Source organism: Lotus japonicus, chromosome 4 (assembly GCF_012489685.1).
Source record: "Lotus japonicus ecotype B-129 chromosome 4, LjGifu_v1.2".
Classification (NCBI taxonomy): Eukaryota; Viridiplantae; Streptophyta; class Magnoliopsida; order Fabales; family Fabaceae; genus Lotus; species Lotus japonicus.
The window spans coordinates 80,091,215-80,105,513 of NC_080044.1; the positions used below are offsets into that span (position 1 = coordinate 80,091,215).

At 40.2% G+C, this 14,299-nt stretch overlaps 1 protein-coding gene across 2 annotated transcripts; it reads right to left on the reverse strand.

The window, feature by feature from the left end:
- Window positions 1-142: 142 nt before the first annotated feature.
- On the reverse strand, window positions 143-8,144 carry LOC130710992 (kinesin-like protein KIN-14J). 2 transcript variants are annotated; one of them, XM_057560413.1, is made up of 22 exons: window positions 7,811-8,144; window positions 7,489-7,631; window positions 7,230-7,384; window positions 6,828-6,926; window positions 6,265-6,457; window positions 5,933-6,039; window positions 5,694-5,777; window positions 5,496-5,579; window positions 5,305-5,397; window positions 5,176-5,205; window positions 4,274-4,627; window positions 4,112-4,193; window positions 3,924-4,019; window positions 3,637-3,816; window positions 3,412-3,518; window positions 3,139-3,318; window positions 2,621-2,784; window positions 2,269-2,522; window positions 1,969-2,132; window positions 877-1,433; window positions 604-716; window positions 143-450 (listed from the first exon to the last, which is right to left on the reverse strand). In XM_057560413.1, exons 2-22 carry the CDS (start codon window positions 7,583-7,585, stop codon window positions 383-385), a joined length of 3,261 nt encoding a protein of 1,086 aa, XP_057416396.1. In that variant the 5' UTR covers window positions 7,586-7,631; window positions 7,811-8,144; the 3' UTR covers window positions 143-382. The 2 variants fall into 2 exon arrangements, with proteins under 2 accessions (XP_057416396.1, XP_057416395.1); XM_057560412.1 differs by having other exon boundaries at window positions 5,933-6,057.
- Window positions 8,145-14,299: the final 6,155 nt, after the last annotated feature.

Here is a 14,299-nt window from a genome sequence, read left to right on the forward strand (position 1 = left end):
CCACCTTCACCCAAATCCCAATTCAATTCTATATTTTTGTTTTAAATGTTCGAACTTCGATTCAAATGAAAGGATTTAATGTTTTCAAATTTAACCATTTCTGACTTTTCATCTGCGTATACAATATAGCAGAGAACATTACTCAAGGAAAGTTGTAAATACAACAAACTAAGTAATATGGCAGAGAAAACCATGAAGCTTACATACAAACTAGTTACAAGGTAGAGTTTGCAATCGCCTCATTCAACAACTGATTGAAGCTGAAATAAGCAATAACCCTTGAGCCTTGAGTACAATTTAATAGAATGAACACCTAACATTAATAAAAAGTTCCTATCGGCTATTGCTACAAGCACTCTCCAGCATCAAAGTGGCATCCTAACTATTGCCAACGTTTGGAATTGGAAGGCTTCACCGACGAAGAGCTACCAACTGTGGGTTTCCTAACACCTACATTAAAGACGAGAAATAAGAAGCAGAACAAGTAAGGAAGATTAGGTCATGGATCTATTTAAAATAGGAAAAGAAGTGATAACAGATTATTTATTTGAATTTTGGAGACTTGAAAAGAATTGAAGGGGTAAGTTAATTGGATATACATACTTGACAAAACCTTTGATGAGCTTCTGTTCAATGATAGCCTAGAAGTAGAAGTTCTTGTCTGCAGTTTTGGCTGGAGTGGCGGAGCTTTCGGAATTCTGGATGGCATAACAGGCCTGCATTCAATAGAAGGCAAATTGATATCAGGTCTGAGTTCAATATATAGTTTGTTACAAAGTCCTAAGTAAACAACTATGATTTGAAATGATAAAGCATACATGTACCAATAATCATTACTCTATTTGAATAAGTTTTAACTTTTAAGAGAGAACTCACTTTTCTGTGCTCTCAGGTGGAAGGTTGTCAGCTGTTCTGCCCTTATCTGGTGTAGTTTCAGCTGCCTTCTCGAGTTCAGGGAAAAGAGTGTACTCCACAATACTGCTGATTGAACCATCAGTTTCTGTTCCCATTGAAAGACCACCATCCGATATGTCACTTAATCTCTCCTCCGAATCCGCATCTCCAAATTTTAAGAGTTCAATGTCCTCATTCAAATTTTGACTGGTATCTTCACTAGCTAATTTCAACCGTAGGGAACTGGGTTTGTTCCTGAAATCATCCATTGACTGATGAGAGCCAGCTTCTGAATTCTTGTCACTATACTCTGAGCAGTTATCCATGTCAGAAGCTGCTTTTTCACTGGCTCTAAAGCTCCTTGCTCCTGAAAGTCTAGTGCCAAGTCGGGGAGTCCCTATGGAATGTCTCCTTGGAGATGATGACCCATGCCTTGGTGAGACAATTCCAAGCTTTGCACCATTGTGATCAGCCTTGAGAAATTGCAACCGCTCAATCTCTTCATCCTTCCTTGCATTTGCATCCTTGAGAGATGCCAACTGTAAGAACAATACAAGTCAGTGTACAATAGTAAATAATATTGCAATACCTGTTTAAGGCAACTCGTTATATTTCACTGGTATCCGTATATCCTGGACCTCAAACAATTCAACTGGCTACAAGAAAAACAGAAAGACAGTGTATGTTGACCATTTGGTATGGTAGAGACAATGTCAACATGGTCTGCTTCCTAAGCAGTAAATAGCTCATTAAACAGAAAGATTTAAGTTTTTCCCAACATAACTTCCTAATCCAACCAAACTAACTAAGTGTAATTGGATTAATTAAGTGCTTCATAAGCCATGTGCACGCACAGATGCACATACTTCCTCAATAAAATGAAGTGCAGGTTTGAATTCATTACTGCATGAGCCATATGTGCAGGTGCATTAGTTACTACAAGAGTCATGGCCATAAAGGTCAAAATGAACAAAAAAACTTCATAACATTGCTTTGCTGACAACATGCTATTAATACCAATTCAATAAATTAAATATCAATGTAAAACGCAGTCAAAAATAAAAACAACCTAACCTGCTCCATAAGTTCTCTCACATCCCTTCCCTCTTTGTTGCTACGAGCAGCACCTAACTCAACACCAGAAACCCTCTCAGCAAACTTCAAGGTGCTTACAGTTTCAGAATAGGAAGCAACATCAGGATTAAGCTGTACAAACATAAGGGTTTTTGCTTGACCACCTGTAAAATGCAAGTAACAAAGCTATTAAAACTTAGTGAAGCATAACAACAATATGCTAAAATCAAAACACAAACAAATGAAACCAAATAAAAAAATGCTGTAAATTGATACCAATAATAGCAAGGCAACAATTACCTAACGAACTCTGAAGAAGTTGAGTCAATTTACTATTTCTATACGGAACATGTGGAGTCTTTTGTGCTAGAGCAAATATCACATCTCCAAGAGCAGATAGTGATTTATTTATATGCTGAGCCTCCTTAAGCCTATCTCCAGTTGCTTCAGAGCGATCCACTCTTTCACTTCCCGCAAGATCTACAAGATGTAGACACCCACGCAACAGCGTATTGGTCTTCAATTCCGTTCCTCGAACATGAATAGAGAGAACACTGTCAAATGATTATTAAAAAAAAGTGAGTTCTGTGTCTTCACAGTTGCAAAGTGTACATGAAAGAAAATCTGAAAAGGTTAGAACTGTGAATTTAACCTGTGTGATCTGCTACTTCTTTCATTTAAGGCTGTGGCACTAGTTGCCCGATTCATCGAACCAATATTCATCAACTCGAGGACATCTGTCATTGAATTCACAGAATGCATACTTGCGTCAGGAACAGCCAACCCATTTGGCTGGGTAGTATTCCAAATCCCAAGTGTGTGCAAGTCAAGGAAACAATACTTTGGTGTATTTTTCCTTGAAAACAAAAAGAATGTAAATAATGGTAGGCTATTTCATGTCTAAATCAAACAACGGAAACATACATGATATCAAATAAATAAGCATGAAGCGAACAACTGTATAATACTATGTTGAATCTTTGATGCACGTGAGTTAGTGTAAACATCAATAGTTGTATGTCAAATTGTCAATACATATGTGAATAAGAATGCAAGCTATAGTATGAATATAGAAATTTGCAGAACTTCTAATAGCAAGGGCAGCCCAATGCACAGGGCTCTTAATATTGTGGGGTCTGGGAAAAATATTAAAAAATTTGGAAAAGGATATCTCTTTTGAGGACCATTGCTTGATAGTAAATCACGAACTTGTTCATTATAAATTTCAACCATTTGAACTTCAACTTCATAAACAATAGAGCTTCTTCTACTTTGGGAGATATGGAAAAGATCATGAAGTGCCCGATAGTTGACTCCCCAATCTGATTTTGATAATAGGCTAGGTCCACTCTAGTAGAAAAAAATCAAAAACAATTGCCAAGTAGTGAACTTTTTTGAACCACATGCATAACAGTGTAAATAAAGTACATACAAAATGTATACCATCGTATATGTCTTTCCTGAGCCAGTTTGACCATAAGCAAATATACAAACATTGTACCCATCAAGAACAGAACGAATAAGTGGTTGAGTGTCCAAGAATATTTCCTCTGCGAAGAAAAATCTTGGTTGATAAGTTGCGCATTACTATTAACTCTGGCAGTCCATAACATGTAAAAATATAATAACAAATGCTAAAAATTGAAAAGAAAATAAAAAATGCAGTACCTTGACTAGCTGCTTGACCGAAAACCTTATTAAATTTAAAAAGCCTGCGACTTTCTTTTCCCTGTTTAAGAGGATTGCTAACAACTAGTTCTCCATCATCTCCAACAAACTCAATTGTTGTATGATTTTGACTTTGCCCCGAAAGAAATGGTCTGACTCGACAATATACCCTGATATTTCCTATTCATAAATGGTTTAAAACAAAAAGGAAAGAATAAATCAAGTCGGCAATCAAGCAGAGGTTTACGTGTAGTGTAACTATAATATAAGAATTATATGATACATACCTTTCAAATCTTGAACTTCATTGTACAGCTTCCTATTTTCGGTTAGAACGACATGATAATTTTCAGCAGCCTCAGCTAGACCTTTGAGCTTCATCCCTATATATCCACATCTTGTAAATACTAAAATACATCTAATTCATCAGATAATAAATGCATAATAAAGAACAATTTTAAATATTGGACCCTACCAAAGTACTTGAATTCCTCTAAGTAGCCTCTTTTCGTTTTTATCACTTCATTTTTGACAAACTTCAAGGCACCTCTCAATTCCTATGAAGCATCAAATTATATGACATAGCACTAGAAAGCAAATGGAAACCATGAAGCACACAGCAAATTAAGAAACAAACCTTGAAAGCTTTAGATTGATAATTTACAAAACTTTGATAGGTATGCTCTTTATGCTTCCAATTCAGAGATCTAGATTCTGAAAAGGCCTCCAGATCCTTGACTTGCTTCCTTGCATCAGCAAGCTGGTGCTTAAGTTCCACTATCCTTTTCTCATATTCAGCTTTAGATTCAGCAGCTTGTAATTCTAACTGTGAAACGTGTTCTTCATATGTTCTTTTGGCCATATCCAAATCTTGCTTCAATGCAGAAATTTCAATTTCATTACGAACTTTGTCTTTCTTTAATCGAGAAAAATCCTGCTCTTCAAGTTTCTTCTTCTCCTCAAATTTAGTTTGTTCAAGCTGCATAGTAAACTGAAGAAACAAACGACTGAATGAAGTTAGTAGCTAACAGATGTCACATTGAAAAATAAGAAGAAAAATAATACCTTTTTAAAATTTTAAAAGTAAAAATATAAAATCACATTAAATATAAACAAACATTTATTTTATTTTAAGGAACACCCCTTTAACAGATAAGCATTTCATTATATATACGGGTAGTAATCATCATACAAATGTTTTTACTTGCAAAAATATTGGCATACAAGTTTATATAAAATTAGCTAAGTGTCTGACCAATGGCTTTGATGCAATAGAGGCATGCCATATACGTGGTTTCTTACTATTTAAACTGTTTAGCCATGATTAGTATTAGTTATTCACCCAAATCAAGAACATTACTTTAAAATGCAACAGAAATGAGTCCAGCCAACAACTTAATCTTCTTTATTTTTGAAAATTAGCAATGATAACAATGGCAACAAAAAATAACAAGAGTGAAGTTAACAGAACCAATGATCTAATAGACAATTGGTTCCATTATCTTGAACTTGAAGATAGGGCTTGAGAGAGATTTGCACCTTCAACTGCTGAACCCAACTTGTAACGACCTGTAGAAAGTGAATATAACTTCAAAACTAAAATAGAAAACAATAATAATATAAAAGGATAGTAAAGCTTGCCCCCAGATCCATCAACAAAGAAAATACCTCATTCTCTTCAGTTGCCCCTGCTGCCAGGGCTTCAAGCGCATTTAGTTTTGTTTGGTACTTCCCCTCACGAGCCTTGAAAAGATTGTTTTGCTTCAGGAATGCAACATGGTAAAATGGTCATTTTTCAATAGCAACTGAAAAACTAATATTCTTTAGTAAAAAATGCATAAGGAATGTGTTTACTTTACATTTTTCATGCCTTCTGCTTGATTTGAAAAACGCAACTCAATTACTTGCAGAATTTTCCTCAACAGCCATGTTGCACGCTGAGCCTAAAAACATATAATACATGGGAATTTGAACTGCTATTTAATTTTGCTAGAATAAGCAAAGAAGTAGTTGTAGTAGTATACATTATTTATTGTAGAAGTATTTAGTCCACTTACTTGAGGTACTTCTCCATTCTTTCTTTCAAAGATATCACTTAGGATCTTATTTCCTATGTTAAAAAGCACTTTAGTTGAGACATTCTGCATAAAAATATTTAAATTGTATATTAGTGCCATACATGAGTTAACTACAAGAACAAGAGAGTGAAATGCATATAAAAGAACTATTGAGTAATAAGAGCAAGAAAAAGTGAAATATTGATAGACAAAAACAAATTAAGTATCTCATTACTTACATCCAAATTGTTTGATTTTAATAATTCATCAAGTTTAGCATCTGAAAGATCCATGTGCAATCCTTGCTTCAACTGGAACAGTTCATTAGACTTTAATCCAATAGAATCTGCGGAAGCAATTCCATCTGGAAAAAATAAATAAATAAGCATAATATAGCATATAGCATAAAAATGTTTGGACAGGAATAGCAACAGCATCATTAAACAACTACCAAGTCTTATCCCATGATGTGGGGTCAGACACATGGATCGCATCCTGTCATTGGAGTCTAACAAACTTAAATTTCAATCAATCTATTTAGAGGAAGGCATTTTTTAATGGATCACAATACCTGATACAGCAGAACCATGCACAGTGTGTTGATAATTTGAACCATCTTTGAGGAAATTATGAGTTTCCTCTAGGGATGTCGGATTTGACTGGTCCCACCTCTTTCTAGAACTTTGGATATTTTCTCGCACATCATTATAATCAAAATGAGTTCTTAGAGTTTCAAGGCACTGCAACACAGGCACCATGGATCCCTGCATATATCCTCAGACCACGGAATTAAATAATTAGAACAGAACTTATAAATCATCGTATAGAAAAACAGAATTCCAGTGTCATATTTGGGCAGTGCCATTCAATTTCTTTAAGTATTCATAGTCCAGCACTCCAGCTAGTATAAGGAAGAAATCCAACTGAAGTAAATATTAACCTCACAACCATGAAATATTTAACTTCTATTCAGTGACTCTCTTTCATTGTGTAACAAAATGTGAAACAAAAAACCTATTTCCAATGAACAGAGATATGTGGTACTTTTGTGTAGCCAATCCTTCAGTCAAGGACAACCGAAGAAATAATTCAGCATGTTCTCCAATTACATTGCACACAAAGAACTTCTTATACCTGCTCCAGGTCTGACAATTCAAATCCCGGTAATTCCAATTCATCCAAAGCCATCAGAAACCTTTTAACACCAACTGGCTCATTCCAATAGCTACTTTCCTGAAGTTAAAAAACACATTCCTTAGAAGACAGGTGACAGAAATAAATAAAGTTAAAATGTTTTGACTTAATGTCTGTGCAATCAGAAAATAAAGATCATTGCGTATAGGTGTGTGTTTGGAAAACACTTAAAAGTATTTTAACTTGCATAGGAAAGCCAAATTTGGCTTTCGCTCTCCCATCCACAAACGTGGAAGAGGAAAAATGTGGCATTTAAGTTCAAATACTACCTACATAGTTGTATAAATAGAGGAAGCATATAAACACATAACATGATAACTAAGTGAAAGATAGTCCTACTACCTCTGATGCACCAGGAAACCAAATTTCCAAAATGCTGCACAACACAGACCCATCTCTCAAGCATGCCCTAAATTCCTCCGCTGAAGTTTCTAAAGGAAGATTAAAGTCAGGAAGCACAGCATTGAACCACTTCACCACGGATACGAGCCAGCCACCTGAAACCATATTAAAATCTAGTGTTGTAGAAACTGTGAACAATGAATGCAACTAAAAAAAAATCCTCAAAGACAGAAACCCAGTGGTTCTATACTTCCATTACCTTCAAGTGTGCCTTCTCTTCGGTTGACACCTCCCCGAGGAAACCCATTTATGCTTTCAGTTCCCCCTTTCCCCCCTCCCTCCCGTTCCCACTGCATGCTCAGTCGTCAATACTCGTTCCCCCTTCGATTAACTACACCTACACTGCAACCCCAACAGAGAAAAATTGAAAAAAAAAACACAACTATATTCCAATTCTGAGCAGCTACAAGTTCTTAAACTCATAATCGCAGCTACATTATAAGCTAATTAATTAAGAAATAATTAATCAAGCGACGAAATGAGAGAAAAGAAAGGGAAATTGAAGTAGATCGGCGCAGAACCTGTCTCGGGGAAGCAATGCAGGAAGAATGTTAGGGTAAGGAAGCCACGGTTTGTGAGGCGGAGAGATCAAAATCCGGCGAATGAAACGAGAACGAGTTGAAGCAGAGAAATGGAAAATTGAAGATGTTGAAATTGCAGTGGAAGCGGTTGTGGATCGAAGCGAATTGCAGAAGGAGAATTTGTGTTCGTTCCTGGATGAAAGGGTTTTGAAAATTTTGGGTTGGGTGATTTGAGAGTGAAAGGAAAGAAGAAGGAGCAATGGAATGGAAATGGGGGTTTGATAATGATACGTTGTTTTCAAAAGGGTGTGGAAATTTAGTAAAGGGCGCATTGAGTTGGATTACAAGCCAAATAAAGGAATTTGAATCTTTAAGTTTTTAACTGCCCTGCCCTTTCGTGCAAATTAAATAATAACACAAAATATTCCATAAAGTAGCACATAGTACATTTGAAAATATCATGAATTCATGACCTTAGAAGTTGCACCAAGCTTCACCACAACAAGAGAAATGGAGAGGGAGGAGAAGAGGGAGAATGGGGTGTCAATCTAGCCCTCACATCATCTTCCTAGTTGACCTTGCCCAACAACCTAATCGTGTCTCACCAAGTCAGGAACCACCTGAGCACACCATCAACTTGTCTATCCAAGCCTCTTCCAACCACCATCGCCACCCTCCCTACCTAGGTTTTGAGCACCTCTTTCGACCTCCATCAATTCACCTCAACCTCAATTGCAAACCACTCATCTCCCACCAAGTTGAGAATTGTCATGAGTCGATCCATAGCCTTATAATTGTTATTGCGCTCCTTAATCTTGCCGTTGTAAAAAATTACAGCACATGAGGCTGAAGCTGGCGTACCTCCACTTTTAGAGTCCATTGTCTCATGTCCTCACGATATAGATCCCCCTCCAAGACCCTACTACAACAAAAACGAGAAAACGATTGAATTGTATATATTGTAAATTTAATGATAGTGCAGGATAACCCATCTGATGAAGGTAACAATTATTTTAGTAAACTAATTAAATATATATATTTGTGTACACCTTTTTTTACCTTTTATGATGTGGAATTAATCAAATGTTTATTCATTGTTAATCATGTTTAGTGTAAATTTAGGTGATTATCAAATATATTATCTTCCACATTCTACTATACTCAATTTTAAAGCTTTTAACTCAAGCACACCATTAACGACATCATGTCCTTTCCTCCCTCCCTTATAGGGGCATTTATCGGATTTGATTGATCCAATGTGGACTGGGCGGGACATAAAGAAGATTATGTCCCGCCCAAAATGAACAATAAACCATTAAAGATAGCCATGGCGGGAAGTGTGACACAACGAGCTTCATCGCCCTCCCTTAGATGATGGACCCACAAGCCAGCTGGAAGATTCCTTTGGATTTGTCTTATATGTACAGGGATTTGGGCCCTGATTGTCAGGCCCAAATATAGGAAAGGTCCATATCATGACCACCCCCTCTATAAAAGGGGAGGTCATCCACTTGTACGAAACCAACTTTTTCAGCATTAATGAGAATATTCCTTTTATGGTAGTTTTGCTATTTTAGTGCTCTGCTAGGGTTTACTTTCTGTCACTCTTTTACGTAAGCTTGCCCTAGTACAGAACATTGGCGCCGTCTGTGGCTCTGACTTAGCTCTTCCGGTGACAAAAGGAGGAATTGCGAGCCATGGAGACTCGTTCATGCGGCGGGGGTCGACGCGATCATCGCCGGCGCGGTGGTGGTCGACACGGCGGTCGCGGCGGCGGACGAAACAACAACCGTCCCGTACTGGACGAGCAAGAGCAGGAAGCTTCCTCGGAGGGGGTCCACTCAGTGGCGCCGTCGCCAGCGTCATTGGTGCATGCAGCTCCGGGAAGACCTTCAGATCTGATCGCTAAATCAGATCCAGGTGTTCGGCGGCGTTCAACGCCGCCTGAATATGTAAACTTGGAAGATCTTAAAACCACTGCTCCACGGAGAGCGCAAGAGGCAGTGACAGGTATCACGCCTGCGGCTTTGCAACAAATGTTAGATACCTTGCAGAAGGTGCAGTCCCAAAACGAGCAGTTGCAAGCCCAAGTTGAGTATCTTACTCAGCGACAGGATTTTAAGCAAGAACAACGGCTGGAGGCGGAGGATGTAGTTGAATTTCAACCTTTTGTTCCAGCCATAACTGGGGTGGACATTCCAAAGCACCTGCAAACCATGACATTAGACGCCTTCTCGGGCGAATCTGATCCTATGGAGCACCTTAGATATTTCAATACCAAAATGGTGATCGGCGGGGCGACGGATGCGGTAAAATGTCGATTATTGCCCTCCACGTTCAAAGGCATGGCGATGCAGTGGTTCATTCGACAACCGCCCTTCTCCATTGATAATTTCACTGATCTGTCCACGAAATTTCTGACTCAATTCTCCGCCAATAAAACCACAAAGGCAACAATGTTTGATCTTATCAGCATACATCAGCAACCAGGTGAGAAATTAAAAACCTACATGGCACGCTTCAGCAAGATGGCGATGCAGTTGGAGGATGAAAATCCAGATGTCTGTTTGGCGTCATTCAAAAATGGCCTTCGGGCGGGAGATTTGAATAGAGACTTAACAAGGCGACCGGCAAAGGATATGATGGATCTTCGCGCTCGTGTTCAAGAGTTCATATTAATCGAGCAAGATGATCAGAAGAAACAAGAAAGAGAGGAAGGACGCAAACAGTCTCAGACTGGCGGTGTTTCACAGGAAAAATCCAAGGCGGGGAAGGAAACCAGGGTAGCGCAAACCCCCCGTGTACCAAGACCGGGACCATACCAAAACTCTAAACCTGGTTTTCAAAATAATGGCACAGAAATTCACAAGGTCCCACTGCTGCCACAGCTGGTCAGCCTGGTGCTTCGCCAACGCCAGTCCCACTTACTAAGTTGAATGCACCCTTAAGTACCATTTTAAGGGCAGTTGGGCAGACCAACGTTGTGCAGTATCCTCCACCACCACGGCGGCCGCCAGCTAACGTGGACACCAATAGGTGGTGCGAGTACCACAGGGCGTTGGGGCATACGACAGATAATTGTTGGAATTTAAGGCGGGAAATTGATCGTTTGATTAAAGCTGGCCATTTGGCAAACTTTGTTAAAGACACAGCAACGCCGGAGGTAGCTAAGATCACTCAGGGGGACAAAGGCAAAGGTAAAGAGATAGTTGAAGAGTTGGGCGATCCTGTTGGGGAATGCTCATCTATTGCTGGAGGATTTGGCGGGGGTGCAATTTCAAGTAAGGCTAGAAAACGCTACGTGGCGGCAGTACACTCAGTACAGGAGTCGTACGAAGGCGAGTGTTGGGTGAATCATTCCCCTATTATATTTACCCCTCAGGATTTCGCGCATGTAATTCCTCATGACAACGATCCAATTGTGGTGACAATCAGGGTTAACAACTATGTGACAAAGAAAGTATTCTTAGACCAGGGATCTTCGGCGGATATCATCTATGGAGACGCCTTTGATCGCTTGGGACTAAAGGAATCAGATTTGAAACCATACAAGGGAACTTTGGTGGGATTCACAGGGGACCGTGTCAGTGTGCGGGGATACGTCGAAATTCCGACTGCCTTTGGAGAAGGAGAGTTTGTCAAGAAATTTCAAGTAAAGTACTTAGTATTGGCGTGTAGAGCCAATTACAATGTACTCTTGGGGCGAGACACCCTCAACAAGGTCTGCGCGGTCATCTCAACTGCTCATTTAACTGTTAAATATCCCGCCTGCAACGGGAAGGTCGGGATATTGCGTGTAGACCAGAATGCAGCAAGGGAGTGCTATTTGAGAAGCGTGGCGCTCTATGGGCGAAAGGCGGCCAAGGAGAGCCATCGAATTACAGAAATCTTCCCACAAGAAGGATTTAGCTTGGACCCAAGAGACGATGCTGATGATTTTCGCCCACAACCTCTGGAAGAAACCAAGCAGGTGCAAGTCAAGGACAAGCTTCTAAAGATTGGCAGTAGTTTGACAGCAGAACAAGAGGAAAGACTAATCACCCTTCTGGGTGATAATCTAGATCTCTTCGCATGGACCATCAATGATGTACCAGGGATCGATCCCAAGGTGATCACTCACAAACTAGCCATACGACCAGGGGCGACCCCAGTCATCCAACCAAGGCGAAGAATGAGTGAAGAAAAGAACAAGGCTGTACAATTAGAGACTGAAAAATTGATCAAGGCCCGCTTCATCCGTGAGGTACAGTACCCAACGTGGCTCGCCAATGTTGTAATGGTCAAGAAGGCCAATGGGAAATGGCGAATGTGCACGGATTACACAAGCCTGAACAAAGTGTGTCCCAAAGATTCGTACCCACTTCCCAATGTTGACAAACTTGTGGATGGAGCTTCAGGGAATGAACTTTTAAGTCTCATGGACGCTTATTCGGGCTATAATCAGATTATGATGCACCCCTCGGATGAAGAAAGTACAACATTTATGACCAATCAGGCGAACTATTGTTACAAGACAATGCCTTTTGGTTTGAAGAATGCAGGAGCTACGTACCAACGGCTTATGGATAAAATTTTTTCAAAACAAGTAGGCAGGAATATAGAGGTGTATGTGGACGACATGATCGTAAAGTCCGCCAGGGCTAGTGATCATGGGGGCGATCTCAAAGAAGCGTTTACCCAGTTAAGAACATATCAAATGAAGTTGAATCCTGAGAAGTGTTCTTTTGGGATCCAGGGAGGAAAGTTCTTGGGATTTATGTTAACATCAAGAGGAATAGAAGTGAACCCTGATAAGGGAAGGGCGATCTTGGAGATGAAAAGCCCAACAAGTGTAAAGGAGGTTCAGCGTTTGACAGGGCGAATGGCCGCCTTGTCACGTTTCTTGCCAATGGCGGGTGACAAAGCGGCCCCGTTCTTCACATGTTTAAAAAAGAATTCAAAGTTTCAGTGGACAGAGGAATGCGAACAAGCTTTTACCAAATTGAAAGAAACATTGGCCACATTACCAGTACTCTCCAAGCCAACACCAGGCGTTCCCTTAGTGCTCTATTTAGCGGTTACTGACAAGGCGGTAAGTACGGTGTTGCTCCAGGAAGAAGGAAAAAAGCAGAAAGTTATATATTTTGTGAGCCATACTTTACAGGGGGCAGAATTGTGGTACCAAAAAATTGAAAAGGCGGCTTTGGCGATTCTGAAAACTGCAAGGCGCCTCAGACCTTACTTCCAAAGTTTCCAAGTCAAAGTTAAAACTGATGTTCCCTTAAGGCAAGTACTTCAGAAGCCTGATTTATCAGGGCGATTGGTTAGCTGGTCAGTGGAGTTATCAGAATATGACATACAATATGAGCCAAGGGGCCAAGTCACAGTCCAGAGTTTAATTGACTTCGTGGCGGAATTAACACCCACTGAAGGAGAGAAGACTCAAGGAGAATGGGTCCTGTCTGTGGATGGATCCTCTAATAACACTGGAAGTGGGGCGGGAATAACAATTGAAAGTCCTGATAAAATGATCATTGAACAGTCTCTCAAGTTCGAGTTCAAGGCGAGCAATAATCAATCTGAGTACGAGGCTCTGATTGCCGGCTTAAGGCTGGCCATTGAGTTGGGAGTCCAGAAGTTATTTATCAAAGGAGATTCGCAGTTAGTGGTTAAACAAGTGAAAGGTGAATACCAGGTGAAGGATCCGCAACTGTCCAAATATTTGGAAGTGGTGCGCAGATTGATGATGGAGGTCAAAGAAATCAAAATCGAACATGTCCCGAGGGGACAAAATGAGAGGGCTGATGTGTTGGCAAAATTGGCAAGCACAGGGAGATTGGGCAACTACCAGACAGTCATTCAGGAAACCCTGCCTCGCCCGAGCATTGATTTGGTAGAAATAAAGTTGAAAGCTGTAAAGTCAGTCAGTGAGGGCGAGCTACCTTGGATGGAATCGATTAAGACCTTCTTAGAGAATCCACCAAAGGAGGATGATTTGAACACGAGAACAAAACGCAGGGAAGCCAGTTTCTACACACTGGTGGATGGCGAGTTGTATCGGCGGGGAATCATGTCTCCTATGCTCAAATGTATCGATACCAAGGACGCCCTCGGAATAATGGCGGAAGTCCACGAAGGTGTGTGTTCTAGTCATATCGGCGGGCGATCCTTGGCAACAAAAGTGATAAGAGCAGGATTCTATTGGCCAACCATGAAGAAGGATTGTTTGGAGTATGTTAAGAAATGTGAAAAATGTCAAGTCTTTTCTGACTTGCACAAGGCTCCACCAGAAGAATTAACAACTATGATGGCGCCTTGGCCGTTCGCCATGTGGGGGACTGATATCTTAGGACCATTCCCTGTAGCGAAGGCACAAATGAAGTACATCATCGTGGCGGTTGATTACTTCACTAAGTGGATAGAAGCCGAGGCGGTGGCGACTATCACAGCTGCCAAGGTCAGGAACTTCCTGTGGCGAAGGATCGTTTGTAGATTTGGGGTCCCCATGGC